Source organism: Oncorhynchus mykiss, chromosome 2, assembly GCF_057628025.1.
Source record: "Oncorhynchus mykiss isolate SJ-2025 chromosome 2, ASM5762802v1, whole genome shotgun sequence".
Lineage (NCBI taxonomy): Eukaryota > Metazoa > Chordata > Actinopteri > Salmoniformes > Salmonidae > Oncorhynchus > Oncorhynchus mykiss.
The window spans coordinates 56,328,356-56,349,566 of record NC_143023.1 but is presented as its reverse complement, the minus strand read 5'-3'; the positions used below and the strand labels follow the sequence as shown (position 1 = coordinate 56,349,566).

Below are 21,211 nucleotides of genomic sequence, written 5' to 3'. Positions count from 1 at the left end.
CATTCAGTTTTTGGGTCTTGTTCTATACTCGGTTCTGAATCATGCATTTTTGTCCTAACAGAAGAGGGTCGCATTCCGACTTTGCCTGGCACAGTTTCAGCTGGGGCTCAGTGGTTCAGTGGTGTAAAGTACTTAAGTGGTGTAAAGTACTTTAAGTAATTTTGGGGGGTATCTGTACTTTACTATTTATATTTTTGACTACTTCACTGCCTTCCTGAAGAAAATAGTGTAATGCAGACCTCATAAATCTGCACAAACCTGGGTCTCACTGATCATTCCGTACCACACAAATTGATATGATTATTTATTTACTAACGAGCTAAATGATAACATGAGATATGCACACACATCGCCTCCACCGGTGCAGGGAGACCCTCTGTCATCTACTAGTGCGACCACCACCGTTGCAGCGAGACCCTCTACAACGTCTACATCATCCACAAGTATGGCCACCTTCGGTGCAGCCATGGAAGATGATGAAATGCAGGAAGCACCTCTGGATCTAGGACCACCTGAGATGATTATGAACCTCAAGGAAGTGATCACTGAGGACCTCGTTGAACAGGATTTGGCCATGGAGACAAACGAGGAGAGAAACAAAGAGGAACAACGTCACACCAGGCGTCATCGTAGGTACCAGCCCCCAGATCCAGATTTTTATAGTATACTCATGTAGGCTAATTGGTATTTCGGATCAAAGTATTAATATGAGGCAAATTTATAGCTGTTGTTTCTGGGTTAGAAAATATCCTAAAACAACAGTTTGCTGTCTAAATATTTGCCTGTCATATTCATCTTTTGATCTGAAATACAAATTCCATGAGTAAACAGCGAGAATTACCACCTTTACCACACTGTTCCAATATTTATGCCACTAACTACACTATACAAGCAGTATTTAGTTAACATAAATCTCACCTTTTATGGTGTTATATTACGTAAAGCTTGTATGTGTTGTTTTTCTCTTCGCTTCCAGAGATGGAGTCAATTTAGCCGACCAGCTCACCAGGAAGGACAGGAAGAGGAGAGGAGTTGTCTGGTTGTTGTTTTGACTTCCATCATTGTATTTTTCTTTTCACACACACACACACACACACATCAGTTTCGTTTGCATTCAGTCAATTCATAAAGTAATTTGTTTATAAAGTCTTAGAATAGCATTCATTATTAGTGTTACATAGATTTCTGAATTGACAGAATTGAAACTCATACACAGGAGAATTCACAGATGCTCTTGTTGATCTCTTACATGACTAAAGGTGAATATATTTATTTCATTTAAAACTACTTGAAAACCAGGGTGTTGAAACTTTTTGTGAAGTTATGTTCCAACGTCATGGTCCATGACGTCCAGCGGCCATTTGTTTATTTAGCTGTGTTATGGCTACACGTGATTTGCTTTTTTTCAGAGACAGAGTCACACAGACACACCTATCCTCCACTCCTCTCTGTCCCTCAGATCTCCAGTGCCCTGACCTCTCTCCCTTTATGGCCATGTCTGAAGTTCCCCTACTATGTCTAGGCTTTATGAGTAGTGCCTATATCTGTCTGCAATTGTGCCAAAAAATACATGCTCTTGTTGTTCTCTTACAGATTACAGGCTACACATTCATTTTTAAATAAATACAATTTACACACACATACACACACTCAGTTAGGATCACCACTTTATTTTAAGGAAGTGAAATGTCAGAATAATAGTGGAGAGAGTGATTTATTTCAGCTTTTATTTCTTTCATCACATTCCCACTGGGTCAGAAGTTTACATACACTCAATTAGTATCTGGTAGCATTGCCTTTAAATGGTTTAACTTGGGTCAAATGTTTCGGGTAGCCTTCCACAAGCTTCCCACAATAAGTTGGGTGAATTTTGGCCCATTCCTCCTGACAGAGCATGGTGTAACGGAGTCAGGTTTGTAGGCCTCCTTGCTCGCACACACTTTTTCAGTTCTGCCCACATATTTTCTATTGAATTGAGATCAGGGCTTTGTCATGGTCACTCCAATACCTTGACTTTGATGTCCTTAAGCCATTTTGACACAACTTTGGAAGTATGCTTGGGGTCATTGTCCATTTGGAAGACCCATTTGATACCAAGCTTTAACTTCCTGACTGATGTCTTGAGATGTTGCTTCAATATATCCACATAATTCTCCATCCTCATGCAGCCATCTATTTTGTGAAGTGCACCAGTCGCTCCTGCAGCAAAGCACCCCCACAATATGATGCTGCCACCCACGTGCTTCACGGTTAGGATGGTGTTCTTCGGCTTGCAAGCCTCCCCCTTTTTCCTCCAAACATAATGATGGTCATTATGGCCAAACATTATTTTTGTTTCATCAGACCAGAGGACATTTCTCCATGTGCAGTTGCAAACCATAGTCTGTTTTTTTTTATTGCGGTTTTGGAGCAGTGGCTTCTTCCTTTCTGAGCGGCCTTTCAGGTTACGTTGATATAGGACTCGTTTTACTGTGGATATAGATACTTTTGTACCTGTTTCCTCCAGCATCTTCACAAGGTCCTTTGCTGTTGTTCTGGGATTGATTTGCACTTTTCGCACCAAAGTACGTTCATCTTTAGGAGAAAGAAACGTGTTTCCTTCCTGGGGCGGTATGACGGCTGCATGGTCCCATGGTGTTTATACTTGCGTACTATAGTTTGTACAGATGAATGTGGTACCTTCAGGCGTTTAGAAATTGCTCCCAAGGATGAACCAGACATGTGGAGGTCTACAATTTTGTCCTGAGGTCTTGGCTGATTTCTTTTGATTTTCCCATGATGTCAAGCAAAGAGGCACTGGGTTTGAAGGTAGGCCTTGAAATACATCCACAGGTACACCTCCAATTGACTCAAATGATGTCAATTAGTCTATCAGAAGCTTCTAAAGCCATGACATCATTTTCTGGAATTTTCCAAGCTGTTTAAAGGCACAGTCAACTTAGTGTATGTAAACTTCTGACCCACTGGAATTGTGATACTGTGAAATAATCAGTCTGTAAACAATTGTTGGAAAAATGACTTGTGTCATGCACAAAGTAGATGTCCTAACCAACTTGCCAAAACTATAGTTTGTTAACAAGACATTTGTGGAGTGGTTGAAAACGAGTTTTAATGACTTCAACCTAAGTGTATGTAAACTTCCGACTTCAACTGTACCTATCATGTTCTTTCCTGTACTTGAATACTTATTAAATTGTAATGTTTTCATAGTCAGTTATTTCATTTGTTTATTAATATCTCATTTAGACTTAATCTGCTTATTTTTTCCCAACACCTTTGCAGATCTAAGACCAGATGAAAGTAAAAACACATTCTCTTCCTAATTAGTTTTTTTCCCCACCTGTATTTGTCCCACCTGTATTTGTATTTGTCAGGCCAGTGAACATGGTGGTAAACTGTACTATTCGTATGGACCCTAGGTTACCTAGGTTACCCTTTCCCTTTGTTATCATACTAACTGTATGTCGTATAACCTTAATTAGTACTCCCGCTCACCTGATGTACCATGCCAGGTGTGTATAATACTGATGTTAATGGGAGAGCGACAAAACTTGAGGTACGAACAAATTTCATGTTCCGGAGAAAGTATAAAAGATCGGTGAAGAATCCAGCTACGAACTGGTCTGTTTGTCACAACTTGGGGAAGCTCATGGGAGAAGGTGTGGCAACATTACCATAACGCTGTTTACATAATAGCCTCAGATATGAGGTTTACATCTAATTGTTGTATAAGATGAATGAGTGAGTATGATACTGTTTGTAAAATTGTGTAATATGATTTTGGACTGTTTAATGAAGGAAAATACAATTCCCTTTTGATTTGAACTAAATCAGAGGACCCCCCCTGAGCCCAGTTAGGGACAGGCCTCCTGGACAGCCCTTTTTCTACCCTTCCGAATTTAAGACAATTGATGTATGGATGACTCATAGTGAAGACTGGGTTCGTGCAGATAACCAACAATTTACGACGTTTGGAATGAGACTAACTAAAGTAAATAATTAATTAATTTGAAGACTAATTGATCAGATAAAATATCTGAAAAGTTATTTTAAGAAATGATAACTTTGTAATCTGAATATTTTTCCTTGGTGCCCCGAATTCCTAGTAATTACGGCTACATGATTAATCAGTCTAATCGCGTAATAACTAATTACAGAGAATCTTTGATAAAAACGATCAGTCTTCAGTTAATGATAGTAAAGACACGACACCTTGCTCTTTGTTTTAGTTACAGCCCTGTGTTCTATACATACGTGTTTGTTTTGGGCTTCGTCCCCATCATGTTCATGACGTACGCTAGTATGGGTAGAGAAATAAAATCCCCTATTTCGTATTCCTGCGCCGGTCTCCTAGCATTATACAGCGTGACAAGAAACAATTTTAATGACATCACAAAATAGACAAACATTTTCCACATTCCATCTCTCATTATTACCAACATCCAGATGTTGAGATATATTGTCTCAGTGTCCATTGTTTGATGAAATTATGGGCGGAAAGAGTCTCTCGGTAACAAAGAGATTTTTACCTTCCCAATACTGCAGGGCAAGAGACAGAAAGTTCTCTCTAAATTTCCAACCGGCTTTTAAGTAATAAAACCCGGTCTAGAAGTGTCATTCCCTGGCCAGAGAGAGGCTTTTATTCTCTATTTTGGTTCGGCCAGGGTGTGACTAGGGTGGGCATTCTAGTGTCTTTATTTCTATGTTTTCTATTTCTTTGTGTTTGGCCGGGTGATGTTCTCAATCAGATGCAGCTGTCTACCGTTGTCTCTGATTGAGAACCATACTTAGGTAGCCTTTTCCCCGCCTGGGTTTGTGGGTAGTTGTTTTCTGTTTAGTTTGGTTACCTTACAGAACTGTTTGTTTGTCTCTTTGTTAATTTTGTTCAAAGTGTTCTGAGTTAATAAAAAATCATGAACACGTACCACGCTGCGCTTTGGTCCACTCAGACGAGCGTTACAAGAAGAAAAAGAAACGCACACCTGTTTAGGCGAGGTGCTGGCTAGTGGAGTAGAAAACTTGAAAATAAAAGAGAGCCGCACACTCTAGGAGCTCAGATGCAAAAATGTAATTACCAACGTTTCGACAGCCAAGCTGTCTTCATCAGGGTATACTCACTAACACTGTGGGATGACTCATTTATATAGTGTCAAAAAACACACAGGTGTCTGTAATCATGGCCAAGAGTGGCCTAATATCATTGGTTAATTCTCAAATATTAAAATGGCATACAAAGAACAGCATACAAAAAAACAAATGGATAGCATACGATCATAGATTCATTTTAGACTACACAAGCTTACAAACAATTACAATGGCAAAGTCACAATAATCACAAGAATGGCTTCAGATCAAAGTCTAAGTTGAGATCCAGGCAGCCTCTCGTTTTAACAATAAATTATCAAGGTCAAGGTCCCTCTCCTAGGGAGGGTGACATGTTCGATGCCAATATAACGCAGAGACGAAATCGAGTGGCCTGCCTCCAAAAAGTGGGCCACAACTTGGTAAGTCATGTTTTTGCACCTGATGGTGCACAATGACCCCAATGCTCTGAGATACGCACTTTTAATTCACGTTTTGTTTTACCCACATAGTTTTTACCACAAGGACAAGTTATAAGATAAATAACTGCCTTCGTGGAGCACGTAAGAACACTTTTGATTGGGATCTGTTTCCCTGTTTGGGGGTGTTTGAAGGATCTGCATTTATAAGTGCCATTGCATTGAGCACAGCCATTACACCTGTAGTTTACATCCAGTAGGGGCGCAAATAGACGTTGTGCAGGGACATCTTGGGGTGGTAAATCAGAGTGTACCAATTGGTCTCTGAGATTTCTGCCCCGCGAGAATACGACCATGGGAAGGTCCGAAAACACATTACCGAGACTATCATCGGATTTTAGGATGTGCCAATGTTTGTGAACAATTCCCTTAATTTGTTCAGAGTGCTTTGAATTGCGGGTAGTTAGAACACAAGAATGCTGTAACGGCTTTCTTCCTGGGAAGGAGAGGCGGACCAAAACGCAGCGTGGTTGAAGTTCATGGTTCTTTAATAAGAGACACTTAACATGAACAAACTACAAAACAATAAACTTGGCAAAACCGAAACAGTCCTAACTGGTGCAGCAAACACAAAGACAGGAAACAATCACCCACAAAACCCAACACAAAACAGGCTACCTAAATATGGTTCCCAATCAGAGACAATGACTAACACCTGCCTCTGATTGAGAACCATAACAGGCCAAACATAGAAATAGACAAACTAGACACACAACATAGAATGCCCACCCAGCTCACGTCCTGACCAATACTAAAACAAGGAAAACACAAAAGAACTATGGTCAGAACGTGACAAATGCGAACGTGACAAACTGGCACTGCCTTTCCCCCATATCATAGGTCTATGCCCGCAGTGAGCTCTGTTTGGAATTTATCAATATGAAAGGCTCATGGCTCTAAAGTATAAAATTACGCCTCTATTTTGTACTAATCAGCCATCGATTCTTCTGTGATACGCGATCAGTGTAACAGCTCAAAACCTACAATGGCGAGAAGCTCGTTACTATGTTGATCTTCCCCTGCGGAATGTCTGTCCACATCTCCCCACCCGCCTGCAGGTGGCGCCCAGCACCTGAGGTGAGGCAGAAGATGAAGACGATGAACCGCTCGCTACAGATGCTTAACGTTGCCCATCTGAACATGGCCCAGAAGAGCCAGGCTAGGGAGACGGGGCCACGGCTGGACCCAACATCCAACGTAAATGTATCTGTCTGACTCATAAGGGATTAATAGTTGGTATTCAGCAGTCATAAAATATCTTATTTACTTTGAATAACTACTAAAATAGTGATTATGTCAAACAGCATAGCCAGCAGCTCTATAGGGATGAAATTATGACTTGGAATGAAATAATAAAGTCATCAAATGAAACATGTAATATACACAACTGAAATGTTTGATTGAAGTAATGTAATGTGAATAAATTATGGTTAAGTGACTGTCTTTCAGTGACTCTGGTCACTGAAGATCCCATGGCCCTCATCGTAAGAGTATGGGTGTTAGAGTATGGGGGGGGGGGGTCAGAAAAAAAGCAGTTAAAAAAAAGCAGGCTGCATAAGGTAAGTAATATCGATGCCATCCTCCAACTCCTCTATTAGATCATCATACTGTGATTGTCCAATTCAATTCAATACAACTTTATTTGTTCCATAGAGGTCAACCAGGAGACCATTTGCCCCTCCAACAAGGCCAAGATGCCCAGGAGCCTGTCTCAGCCGTAGAGGGCCTAAAGCGCAAACGCCCCCAGACGACAGAAGGTGGCGGTAAAGAGACACTCTGATACTTAATTATTCGCCAGTATGCATTCCCTGATATTTCGGCATTCCAAGAGCTCATAGCTTCAGTAACAAGAGAAAATGTTTTGTTAGCACTGTTGACCCAGAGGAAATCTGCCCTTTTCAGATCGACATGCCCTCCGGACCAAAAAGGTGATGGAGACGCCACTTCACAAGCAGGTGTCCAATCGCCTGCTGCACAGGCAAAAGATGGGCAGGTGAGTTGGACATGTGATTTTTTTTTTAACCAGGATGTAGCCCTTTACACTCATACCTGTATTCGGTTAAAAATGGCAGATTTGGACACTGATAAATGCCTAATTTGGAATACAGTGGCTGTACAGTAACATGCTATACATGACGTCAGAGCTCTGGCTCTGCGCTTCACAGTCCTGTATGGGTTTTGACTGACAGCTGTTCTGACCTTGAGCACGTCGCGCGATAAGAAGTTGCCCCCATAACTACCGCTAATTGGTCAAATTTGGCAAATGTTCTGTTGTCTGAGTGAGTGAAATGCCATAAATTAAGAAGACTGTATTTTGAAAGCTGAGACATTGAGGACTGTAATAAATACCGCTTTGATGTCATGCAAGCCAAACACTTGAGTCCAAATGTGCACATTTCCATAGAATAAAACTCACGTCATAAAACAGTGTCAATATTTCTGATCACTATGTTTGATGTGCAGTTACAAGATGACAAGTCGTTACACCCTGCGTTGTGCTGAACCAAATGAGACTGTCTATTGTGAAGAAAACTAGCACCGGAATATACTCGTGACTTCTTTCTATTCTCACCAAAATTACGATCAGTTTCCCTGAATGTCATTGCGAAAGCTTAACACTGCAATAACTGTGTGCGTGCGGGGATGCAGGGTTGTGTTCCAACCAAAACAACTACAAGTGTGCTCGCTTTAGATCCTCAACAGCACAGCTAGGAGAGCTAAGAAAAGCACCTTATAGTTGAAGACTCTTCTTTGAGTCATCAAAGGGCATCAAAATGACTTAGGATCAGTGCACACTTTGGAGAGGTGTGTGGCCACTTGGAGACAAATGTTACTCCTCTCACACAAACCGTGGTATATATTTTTTTCTTATGTTGCACCTACCCCGCATTGTCCAAGGGAAATTCATATCATGTTACTGAATGTATCCAGCATATGATTTTCATATCCATGTAGGCCCATTCCCACAAGGTAAAAAATGATACAGGGCCTTCGGAAAGTATTCACACCCCTTAACTTTTTCCACTGCTGTGTTGTTCTACAGCCTTCATTTAAAATAGATTAAGTCGACACACGTGCTTTCAAATGAATACAAAATGAAAGCTGAAAGTATTCAATCCCTTTTGTGTGGCAAGGCAAAATGGGGTTTGCGTTATATGAGTTTAACATGTATTTGTTTAGGAGAAGTTATTACTGTAACTGATTTGGTAGCAGTACACCGTGGGGATAATGGTGCGTAAGAAACATTTGAAATGTTCGGACTGTTTGATTTGCCAGGTCTGTCCCGACAGAGGAGTGCATCGTGAAGGAGTCGCCAGTGAAGCCCCCAGGTCAGTGACTGCTGCTAAGAGTGGATATGAAACAGACATTTCTGAACTCCAGCAACCTGGACAGAGCTCTCTCCTCCCAGCTCCTACTCAGCGACAGCTAAATAGGCCGGTGGACTAAACACCATTATTACAGGCGTATCACTACAGTTATTACTGTTCACTATTCTGTGGAGTCTTTCAACTGACACATATTGACAATTTGATCATTCAAATGCTGTAGATGCGGTAAACCTGCGATCAGTACGGTCTCCGGTACGTCTCCTATTTGGAGCCACTCAGTCTTCTGCTACCAGGTCCAGCCGGAGGCAGCTGTCCACTAACTCTGATGTCTTCGAGATAACTGGTCCATCTCGTTGAACCTCTTCAGTTGTCGTATACCACATTGTTTTCTCCAGGCAAAGAATAACAATGCTGATTAGTTTGTGATACTTATTGGAAATATTTGATTGGTTTTCCTTTCAGAGTCCAAAGAAAACTCCTTCAAAGTCGCCTGGTAGAGACGGTAGGTTTGCGAAAGGGAACAAGACACCCAGAAGCCCTCAGAACCCCAGAACAACCAGACCTTACAGGGTCCAGGGCTACTCGGTCACAGACAGCCCGGTGGCAGGGCCCTCTCACGGGCAGGACGGCATGGCCCTGAGAGGCAGCCCCTTCAGATCCCCAGCCAGGAGGAGCCTGGTGTTGGAAAGGCCCCAAAAGGAGTGCCCTCTGAAGGGCATCCTGAGGACCCCCGGTCAAGACCTTACTGGATTCTCTTTCACCCTCCGGAGCTTGCCAACTCCAGAGCCCACCCTGCTCCAGAACGCCCAGGAAGTGTGTCACCTGGTCATCGTCTCCACAGAAACCCAGAGTTACAGAAAGGAACGCACCCTTCAAGGTGCCAGAGTCGCCTCTTCTTTTCACCCGAAGCTTTCCATGGCTGTTGATGAACACACCCAACAAGTTCTGCAGTCTGCTCAAGAGTCCTAGAAGCAAATAGGCTATTTTTATGACTCCAGCAAAAAATAGCCCAGAGAACGAACAGAAATTCCTCACAGGTGTCTCTGTCTAGGATTCCAGACAATTCTGCTGTGGGTGGCGCTGAAACAACGCCAGAGAAAAGTGAATGTCAGAGGTCTTCCGAATGGCATATGGGAAAGTTCAACACACCTGTTAAGGATGAGCAGGACCTCCCTGATGGTCCCCAGAAATCCCCCTCTTCTTGTTCCACACCACCTCCTGACCACTTTTCCCCACCCACCCACTCCCACCACCACAACCCCCAGGAAATCTCCAAGCCTTGGCCCCCGCATGCTCACTTGCTCTGGAGGGACCCCTGTTAAAGACTCTCTCCATGTCTCAACACCAAAGCATGCTCACACCAACAAAGGCCACCTCCGTAATGTCAAAGTTCAACTGAATAAAACGACTGTTGCCATCTCTATAGGATCAAGGATTATCAAAAGCCGTGCTATAATTTCTCAGACAACCCAAAGATTCCTAGATGCCCTGTCAGACTCCCTCCACCTACCCAATGACGTCAGAGTACAAAAATCGGTTAACCACCAAACTGAGGAACTAAATTGAACCTTGCGTAATGCCCTAGATGCAGTCGCACCCCTAAAAACTAAAAACATTTGTCATAAGAAACTAGCTCCCTGGTATACAGAAAATACCCGATCCCTGACGCAAGCTTCCAGAAAATTGGAACGGAAATGGCGCTCCACCAAACTGAAAGTCTTCCGACTAGCTTGGAAAGAACGTATCGAAAGCCCTCACTGCTGCTTGATCATGCTATTTTTTCAACTTAACTGAGGAGAATAAGAACAATCCCAAACTTATTTTTGATACTGCCACAAAGCTAACTAAAAAGCAGCATTCCCCAAGAGAGGATGGCTTTCACTTCAGCAGTGATAAATCCATGAACTTGTGTGATGGAAAAGATCACGATCGTTAGAAATCAAATGACGGACTCCTCTTTACATCTGCATATTTCTCCAACACTCAGTTGTCCTGAGTCTGCACTGCTTGTCTGGAAGCAAGACGTCGGTGTCCGCAACGTGGCTAGTTTTCTCTTTGTAGTCCGTGATTGTCTGTAGACCCTGCCACATACGTCTCGTGTTTGAGCCGTTGAATTGCGACTCCACTTTAGCTCTGTACTGACATCTTGCCTGTTTGATTGCCTTGCGGAGGGAATGTTGTGCTGCCATCTCTCCACGGTTTCTGGTTTGGGTAGGTTTAAATAGTCACAGTGGGTATAACGTTTCCTATACACTTCCTGATGAACTCAGTCATCGTATCCGTGCATTCGTCGATGTTATTCTCTGCTGATCACCGTTCTCAAAACTTGTCGTTGCACATCTCACACTACAGAGCATTGCAGATTTTGTGCCAACATGTTTGTAAAATATTGGGACGTCTGGAACAGCACAAAGACGAGATCGTTAGCCCTCAGATTGCGTCTCTGACCCTCTCGCATTAAATGAATGTCGGCGATGGCCGCTCGCCCCTTTGTAGGCAACGACATGAGGATTTTTTTCTCCAACCTCAAACTTGTCTGGGAGAGCTAAATCGGGGCCAAAATCGTGTAGTGTCCACCCGGCTTAAGGATGGGAGAGACATGACATCCATCACAGCTCCTTGCTGAAGGTGACGTTGATCATGTACTGCTTCTCGTGGGCTGAGCTTGATGTTCGGCATGTCACGCCTCATGTCTGAAACATCAAAATGCCTATGCATCTACAAATCATTGTTTTACACAATATTGTATCATATTTTGAGTTGCTGACCTGTTCATCCACAGGCTTGTGCTGTAGTCTCCACGACTGGATCAGACTGACACAGGATTCCCATTCACCGGATGGTCTGAGGGATGCACTCATGTTGGACTGGAAAACATTTGGTCAGTGGTAGGTATTTTTCAATGCCGTATCACCATCCAATCGTAACACATACCAACTTTTGACAACGTGACAAGTGGTCCCTCGACGCCCAATCTTAAGTCATGACACAAACATACCGCGCAGATATCTCTTCAAAGGCACTGTTGTACACAATATTGTATCACATTTGATGAGTTACTGACCTGTCCGTCCACAGGCTCGATCTGTTGTCGTCTCTACAGGTACAGGATGTCCACGCACCGGATGGCCTGAGGGATTCACTCCTGTTGGACTGGAAAACAAAAAAGAGACATTTGGTCAGTGCCGTATCAACATCTTTATCTGGAGAGAAAATGTACCGTTTGTCATAACACAAACCCACCTTGGACAATGTGTGACAAGGGGTCCCTCAACAACCAATCCTCATGCCTCATTGTTTGTTCTCGTTTCCCAATCAATAGTCTGGATCTTCCTCTCTGCCATGGTGGATGAGCTACCTTTTCCTGGTAAATTTTCCCACTGGAAAATGGCAGCTGCAGACCCGAGTGCTGTCACTAGGTTTTCTGTCCTCCCATCTGAAAGACAACACAAAAAAAGTTACTTTTACTAGCTAGCTAAGTTGATTACTAAAATGGTAACATCTATATTGAAATGCCATAACCCACAGACTTGACTATAGTAATGGTCAAATAAAATGGTATATCTCAAATGCCCGTGCTTCTACACCTGCATTGCTTGCTGTTTGGGGTTTTAGGCTGGGTTTCTGTACAGCACTTTGAGATATCAGCTGATGTACGAAGGGCTGTATAAATAAATTTGATTTGATTTGATTTGATCTGCAACATATAAAATCCTACTGTGTGGATGGGACATTTCTGCTGGGATGGAGGAATTATCTGGAAGGCTCAACTAGATGATCAGGACAGTCTAGGGTACTATTTGCCCGAAGAGGTGAAGTATTGCGATGAGCTATATGACTGTACTTCTGATTATAATTCTCGAGAGGAAAATTAAAACCCTCAGCCGTGAGGTCACTGAGGAGGACCAACAGTGATAGCGGGATCGTCTGAAAGCGACTGACATGTAGGGAATGTAACATAAGGATTTGGGCACGGCCAGCAGACCACAATTTCTACATGGCATGCCATGTTTGCAAAGGCAAGATTTCACTGCTATGTCAGGCTAGTTTGGCACATTCTCTACTAGCCATTTCACTGTTGTATCAGGCTAGTTGGGCACATTGTCTACTATCCCAGTTTGAAAAGTACTAGCCTCGGGCTAGCTTAATTTCCATCCCTGCTGACATGTATAACTGACTTCACAGGTCATTTGGTTAATCATGTGCAACAGATGCACTCGTGGAATAAAACCATTTGTGTTTTCTATGGGAAAACATTGAGCCAACAAGTCCTTTGTGAGCTAGCTAGCCAGTTAGTTAACGTTAGCTCACCATTCGTGTAGTCACACTTTTCCACGTGGGGACATGCTAGCTAATGTTATCCCACCAGGGCACGGATATTTAGTTTACGTTTAGCTAGCTAGTTACGTTAGCTCATCGTTCATATAGTCAGACTTTTCCCCAGAACCCATGGGTGATGACATGCTAGCTAGTCCACCATGGCAGGGATATTAAGCATTAGCTAGTTAACGCTAATTGCTAACATTAGGCACTTCAAGAAGCTAAGTAAACAGAATGATCATTACACAGGTGCACTTTGTGCTGGGCGCAGTTTTGTCACACAACAAAATGCCACAGATGCCTTAAGTTTTGAGGGGACAGGCAATTGGCATGCTGGCTGCAGGTATGTCCACCAGATCTGAGAATGTAATGTTAATTTCCATACCCTTAGCATCATTTTACCTCCTCTATACCTCCAACATTGTTTTAGAGAATTTGTCAGTACGTCCAACAAGCCTCACAACCGCAGACCACGTGTAACCACGCCAATCCAGGGCCTCAACATATGGCTTCTTCACCTGTGGGATCATCTGGGGAGGAGGAAGAGGGAGTATTTCTGTCTGTAATTAAACCCTTTTGTGGGGAAAAACAAATTCTGATTGGCTAGGCCTGGCTCACCAGTGGGTGGGCCTGGCTCCAGTGAGTAGGCCTATGCCCCCAATGGCTGTGCCACTGCCCAGTCATGTGAAATCCATAAATTAGGGCCTAATTCATTTATTTCAATTGAATGATTTCCTTTTATGAACTGTAACTCAGTAAAAAATTTGAAATTGTTGCATGTTGAGTTTTTTATTTTTGTTCAGTGTATATATAGTTACTGAACAATAATATATGAGGGATTGGAAATGATGCAGACAATTACATAGATATAAGCTGTTAGGTTCTAAATAAACAGAGTAAAAAACGCACAGATGCTTAGTAAAGCTCAAACCAAGTTTATTCACCCACATACAGCTGCATAAGACAAAGAACATATTAACACAAGTACTGGTATATAACCCTTTCTCCTATGCTGAGTCTCCAACACATCTGAAAAGCCAATACATCTCTGTTGCTAGACAGAACCTTTGTGATATCTGTTCTTCCTCACTTCATCTGACCTGACCTCTGCCCCAAATTCCTCTCTCCTCCCCACAGGATCACTGATGTCTAACAATAAAATATTCTGACGGAATGTAAATGTTCTAAATGTTCTTCTCTCTCCCTTAGTGACATGAATAAGGATACTTCATATTTTCAAATTAGAACTCAATCAAAGCCTTTGGTTGGAAAATCATTCCTCATGAAGCTGGTTGAGAGAATGCCAAGAGTGTGCAAAGCTGTCATCAAGGTAAAGGGTGGCTACTTTCAAGAATCTCAAATATTAAATATCTTTTGATTTGTTTAACACTTTTTTGGTTACTACATGATTCCATATGTGTTATTTCATAGTTTTGATGTCTCCACTATTATTCTACAATGTAGAAAATAGTAAAAATAAAGAAAACCCTGGAATGGGTAGGTGTGTCCAAACTTTTGACTGGTACTGTATAAGAGGTGTGAACTGTTGACCACACCCCCTGACTTTGAGAAGCTTTGAATCAAGCACAACCATAAAAACATTTCTTCAGGATTTTGGAAATTCTCCCACGAACCCCGTCTTCTTATCAGTTGACCCCACATGGAGTCGTGACCCCTGGTTTGGGAGCTAAAATTATAATTTAGTTCTCAGGCAAGGCTTGATCATGCAAACCAGTTCATAAACCTCTTATTTTGTTCATTTCTAGTTAAAATTTCTGTACCTGTCACAATTTTTTAAACAAGCTGCTAGTTATTATATTATTTTATCACAGTTTTGGTTCATGACTGGACACAGTGAACGGGCAGTAATCCTAACTGCTTTAAAAGTGTCCAGGTTTTTCCTGGCCAACTCCATTGTCCTTTGCTTATCAGCAGGTATATGTGATAAAAGGCACCTGATAGTCTAAATCAGAAATCACCCTATCCTGTTCAAAGGTCAGAGCTGTAAAGCACATTATCCTAAACGACAGACAATCAGTGGTACAGTGCCTACAGAAGGTACACGCCCATTGACTTTTTGCACTGTATTGTGTTGTGAAAGCCTGAATTTAAAATGGATTAAACTGAGATGTGTTTGTCACTGGCCTACACACATTACCACATATCAGTGAAATAATGTTTTTTAGCCATTTTTCAAAATTATTTATAGAAATTAAATCTGAAATGTCTTGAGTCAAGAACTATTCAAATCAAATCACATTGTACGTGTCACAAACACGCGTTTAGCAGATTTTTATAGCAAAATGCTTGTGTTTCTAGCTCTAACAGTGTCTGTAAAAGTTTGAGGGTTTTAGGTGCCAAGCCAAATTTCTTCAGCCTGCTGAGGTTGAAGAGGCGCTTTTGTGGGTGGGCCATTTCAGTTTGTCAGTGATGTGTACGCTGAGGAACTTGAAGCTTTCCACCTTCTCTGCCGCGGTCCCGTCGATGTGGAAAGAGGGGTGCTCCCTCTGCTGTTTCCTGAAGTCCACAATCAGCTCCTTTGTTTTGTTGACGTTGGGCGAGAGGTTATTTTGCTGGTACCACACTCCCAGGGCTCTCAACTCCTCGCTGTAGGCTGTCTCATCATTGTCGGTAATCAGGCCTACTACTGTTGTGTCATCTGCAAACTTGATGATTGAGTTGGAGGTGTGCGTAGCCACAGTCATGGGTGAACAGGGAGTACAAAAGGAGGCTGAGCACGCACCCTTGTGTCCCCAGTGTTGAGGATCAACGAAGTGGAGGTGTTGTTTCCTATCTTCACCACCTGGGGGCGGCCCTGGAAGTCCAGGACCCAGTTGCACAGGGCGGGGTTCAAACCCAGGGCCTAGAGCTTAATGATGAGCATGGAGGGTACTATGGTGTTGAATGCTGAGATATGGTCAATGAACAGCATTCTTACATAGGTATTCCTCTTGTCCAAATGGGATAGGGCAGTGTGCAGTGCGATGGCGATTGCATCGTCTGTGTATCTATTGGGGCAGTAAGCCAATTGAAGTGGGTCTAGTGTGTCAGGCCGAGTTGCAGTTATTCAGCCCCTTTGTTATGGCAAGCCTAAATAAGTTCAGGAGTAAACATTTGCTTAACAAGTCACATGGACTCTGTAACCCACACATACAATTATCTGTAAGGTCCCTCAGTCGAGCAGTGAATTTCAAACACAGATTCAACCATAAAGACCAGGGAGGTTTTCTAATGCCTCACAAAGGTCACCTATTGGTAGATTAGTACAAATAATAAAGCACATATTGATTATCCCTTTTGAGCATGGTGAAGTTATGAATTACACTTAGGATGGTATATCAATACACCCAGTAACTATTAAGATACAAGTGCTGATTCCAAACTATGTTGCCGGAGAGGAAGGAAACCACTCAGGAATTTCACCATGAGGCCGATGGTGACTTTAAAACAGTTACAGAGTTTAATGGCTGTGATAGGAGAAAACTGAGGATGGACAAACAACATTGTAGTTGGAAGCATGTAAAGAATATTCCAAAACATGCAACAAGGCACTAATGTAATACTGCAGAAAATGTGGCAAAGCAATTAGCTTTTTGTCCTGAATGCAAAGTGTTATGTTTGGGGCAAATCCAATACAACACATTACTGAGTATTACTCTCCATATTTTCAAGCATAGTGGTGGCTGCATCATGTTATGGATTTGCTTGTAATCGTTAAGGACTGGGGAGGTTTTCAGGATAAAAAATGAACTAAATGGAGCTAAGCACAGGCAAAATCCTAGAGGAAAACCTGGTTCAGTCGGCTTTCGACCAGACACTGGGAGATGAGATGAATTCACCTTTCAGAAGAATGCCAAGTCTAGACTGGAATTGCTTACAAGACAGTGAATGTTCATGAGTAGACGAGTTGCAGTTTTGACTTAAATCTACCTCAAAATCTATGGCAAGACCTGAAAATGGTTATCTAGCAATGATCAACAATCAATTGGATAGAGCTTGAAGAAGTTTGAAAATAGTAATAGGGAAATGTTGCACAATCCAGGTATGGAAAGATCTTAGAAACTTACCCAGAAAAACTTAAAACTGTGATCTACAAAGTATTGACTCAGGGGTGTCAATACTTATGTCAATTAGATATTTCTGTATTTCCTTTTAAATATTTTGCAACCATTTCTAAAAACATGTTTTCACTTTGTCATTATGGGGTATTGTGTGTAGATGGGCGAAAAAGACAGCGAGCGCATTTTTTTTTTGTTAATTCATTTTTAATGGACTCTACGAGGTGTCATGTTCCTGCTGGACCATGTTGACTCCAATGCTTCCCACAGTGTCAAGTTGTCTGGATGTCCTTTGTGTTATGGACCATTCTTGATACACACTGGAAACTTGATACACACCCTCAGAATGGCACACATATACAATCCATGCCTCAATTGTCTCAAGGCTTAAAAATCCTTATTTAACCGGTCTTCTCCCTTTCATCTACACTGATTGAAATAGATTTAACAAGTCACATCAATGAAGGATCGTAGCTTTCACCTGTATTCACCTGGTCAGTCTGTCATGGAAAGAGCAGGTGTTCTTTATGTTTTGCACAGTCAGTGTGTGTATATATATGTATACACACTATGCATACAATACCATAATATCTACCCTTACCTGAAACCCAAATAATCTGCATAATAGGATAAGGTTATTGGGAGTTAAATATGCCATATATATATACAGTGCCTTGCGAAAGAATTCGGCCCCCTTGAACTTTGCGACCTTTTGCCACATTTCAGGCTTCAAACATAAAGATATAAAACTGTATTTTTTTGTGAAGAATCAACAACAAGTGGGACACAATCATGAAGTGGAACGACATTTATTGGATATTTCAAACTTTTTTAACAAATCAAAAACTGAAGAATTGGCCGTGCAAAATTATTCAGCCCCTTTACTTTCAGTGCAGCTAACTCTCTCCAGAATTCAGTGAGGATCTCTGAATGATCCAATGTTGACCTAAATGACTAATGATGATAAATACAATCCACCTGTGTGTAATCAAGTCTCCGTATAAATCCACCTGCACTGTGATAGTCTCAGAGGTCCGTTAAAAGCGCAGAGAGCATCATGAAGAACAAGGAACACACCAGGCAGGTCCGAGATACTGTTGTGAAGAAGTTTAAAGCCGGATTTGGATACAAAATATTTCCCAAGCTTTAAACATCCCAAGGAGCACTGTGCAAGCGATAATATTGAAATGGAAGGAGTATCAGACCACTGCAAATCTACCAAGACCTGGCCGTCCCTCTAAACTTTCAGCTCATACAAGGAGAAGACTGATCAGAGATGCAGCCAAGAGGCCCATGATCACTCTGGATGAACTGCAGAGATCTACAGCTGAGGTGGGAGACTCTGTCCATAGGACAACAATCAGTCGTATATTGCACAAATCTGGCCTTTATGGAAGAGTGGCAAGAAGAAAGCCATTTCTTAAAGATATCCATAAAAAGTGTTGTTTAAAGTTTGCCACAAGCCACCTGGGAGACACACCAAACGTGGAAGAAGGTGCTCTGGTCAGATGAAACCAAAATTGAACTTTTTGGCAACAATGCAAAACGTTATGTTTGGCGTAAAAGCAACACAGCTGAACACACCATCCCCACTGTCAAACATGGTGGTGGCAGCATCATGGTTTGGGCCTGCTTTTCTTCAGCAGGGACAGGGAAGATGGTTAAAATTGATGGGAAGATGGATGGAGCCAAATACAGGACCATTCTGGAAGAAAACCTGATGGAGTCTGCAAAAGACCTGAGACTGGGGCGGAGATTTGTCTTCCAACAAGACAATGATCCAAAACATAAAGCAAAATCTACAATGGAATGGTTCAAAAATAAACATATCCAGGTGTTAGAATGGCCAAGTCAAAGTCCAGACCTGAATCCAATCGAGAATCTGTGGAAAGAACTGAAAACTGCTGTTCACAAATGCTCTCCATCCAACCTCACTGAGCTCGAGCTGTTTTGCAAGGAGGAATGGGAAAAAATGTCAGTCTCTCGATGTGCAAAACTGATAGAGACATACCCCAAGCGACTTACAGCTGTAATCGCAGCAAAAGGTGGCGCTACAAAGTATTAACTTAAGGGGGCTGAATAATTTTGCACGCCCAATTTTTCAGTTTTTGATTTGTTAAAAAAGTTTGAAATATCCAATAAATGTCGTTCCACTTCATGATTGTGTCCCACTTGTTGTTGATTCTTCACAAAAAAATACAGTTTTATATCTTTATGTTTGAAGCCTGAAATGTGGCAAAAGGTTGCAAAGTTCAAGGGGGCCGAATACTTTCGCAAGGCACTGTATATATATATATATATATATATATATATATATATATATGGTTAGATATTATGGTATTGGGGGGAGGGGAGCATGTAAATTCTTAGTCATGATGTGTCTTATCAGGTTCTCTGGTAGGCACAATCCACTCTAAGGGAGATAAGGAGACACCACGCCTCTCACAGGTCTGCCAGGCAGCCAAAGGCATCAACAGGCAGTGCCATCCAGTACCTGGGTACTGCAACAAGGTGAGACTATCCTGCATATATTTTTTTCATCTGTAGTGTGCCACAAGAATTGACTTCCAAAGTATAGATGTACACATTTTTAGAATTGGTTTGCCATGAATGTTAACTCAATTGCAATTGTTTCTGCACTGTATTGTGTTTAACAATTATTATTTATTGCAGTTACACCAAATATTTAGTAGATTTGGCTATTTCAGCCACACCTGTCGATAACAGGTGTAAAAAAAAAACTGAGCACATAGCCATGCAATCTCCATAGACAAACATTGACATTATAATTGCCTTTCTGAAGAGATCAGTGACTCCACGTGGCAACATGATAGGATGCCACCTTTCCAACAAGTCAGTTTGTCAAATGTATGCCCTGCTAGCACTGTTATTGTGAAGTGAAAATGTCTAGGAGCAACAACAGCTCAGCCACAAAGTGGTAAGCCACACAAGCTCACAGAACAAGACCGACGAATGCTGAAGCGTGTAGGGCGTAACAATTGTATGTCCTCAGTTGCAACGCTCACTACCGAGTTCCAAACTGCCTCTGGAAGCCACGTCAGCACAAGAACTGTTACTGTTCGTTGGAAGCATCATGAAATGGGGTTTCATGGCTGAACATGTCTAAGATCCCCATGTGCAATGCCAAGAGTTGACTGGAGTGGTGTAAAGCCATTGTACTCTGGAGCAGTGAAACGCGTTCTCTGGAGTGAGGAATCACGCTCCACCATCTGGCAGTCCGACGGACGAATCTGGGTTTGGCGGATGTCAGGAGAACGCTTGCTGCCCCAATGCATAGTGCCAACGGTAAAGTTTGGTGGAGGTGGAATAATGGTCTGGGGCTGTTTTTCATGGTTCGGGCTAGTCCCCTTAGTGCCAGTGAAAGGACATTTTAACGCTACAGCATACAATGACATTGACTTCACTAATGCTCTTGTGGCTGAATGGAAGCAAGTCCCCACAGCAATGTTCCAACATCTAGTGGAAAGCCTTCCCAGAAGAGTGGAGGCTGTTATAGCAGCAAAGGGGGGACCAAATAGATATTAATGCCCATGATTTTGGAATGAGATGTTCGACAAGCAGGTGTCCACATACTTTTGGTCATGTAGCATATGCATTTCGTCTTTTAATACTAACTAACTTATATTGCAAAAGCATATGTTATGCAATCATCTATCCTGCAATGGAATTGCCATAGGCCTGTATATAAAACACCTCTTGCATCATTTCCTCCTGTGAACTTTGATCAGATAACCCATGTAAGCTTGCTATTTCCTCATTTCATGTCTTGATCACTGAATTATCCCCTACTAAATAGCCTTTCCTACAAGTCTCCCTCAGAATAATGCCTTTGGTTTTCTACAGTAATGCTCTTGTTTTCCTCCCACGTGATGGCATAAAGTAGCTACCCATGCAGATCGTTTTAAGAGGGATTTCCACTCAA

The 21,211-nt window shown here is 42.1% G+C and overlaps 1 protein-coding gene across 1 annotated transcript; it reads left to right on the top strand.

The window, feature by feature from the left end:
* The first annotated feature begins 7,334 nt into the window (after nt 1-7,334).
* LOC149985156 (uncharacterized) lies at nt 7,335-13,985 on the top strand. The gene is made up of 4 exons (XM_090202771.1): nt 7,335-7,554; nt 8,838-8,890; nt 11,673-11,778; nt 11,969-13,985. Exons 1-4 carry the CDS (start codon nt 7,493-7,495, stop codon nt 12,120-12,122), a joined length of 375 nt encoding a protein of 124 aa, XP_090058897.1. The 5' UTR covers nt 7,335-7,492; the 3' UTR covers nt 12,123-13,985.
* Nucleotides 13,986-21,211: the final 7,226 nt, after the last annotated feature.

Bases quoted from the DNA above. Each gene is read 5' to 3' on its own strand.
- LOC149985156 (XM_090202771.1), top strand. From the start codon at position 7,493: ATGGAGACGCCACTTCACAAGCAGGTGTCCAATCGCCTGCTGCACAGG. The intron at 7,555-8,837 runs GTGAGTTGGACA...TTGATTTGCCAG, and splicing joins CACAGGCAAAAGATGGGCAG to GTCTGTCCCGACAGAGGAGT. The intron at 11,779-11,968 runs GTAGGTATTTTT...GTCCGTCCACAG, and splicing joins TGGAAAACATTTGGTCAGTG to GCTCGATCTGTTGTCGTCTC.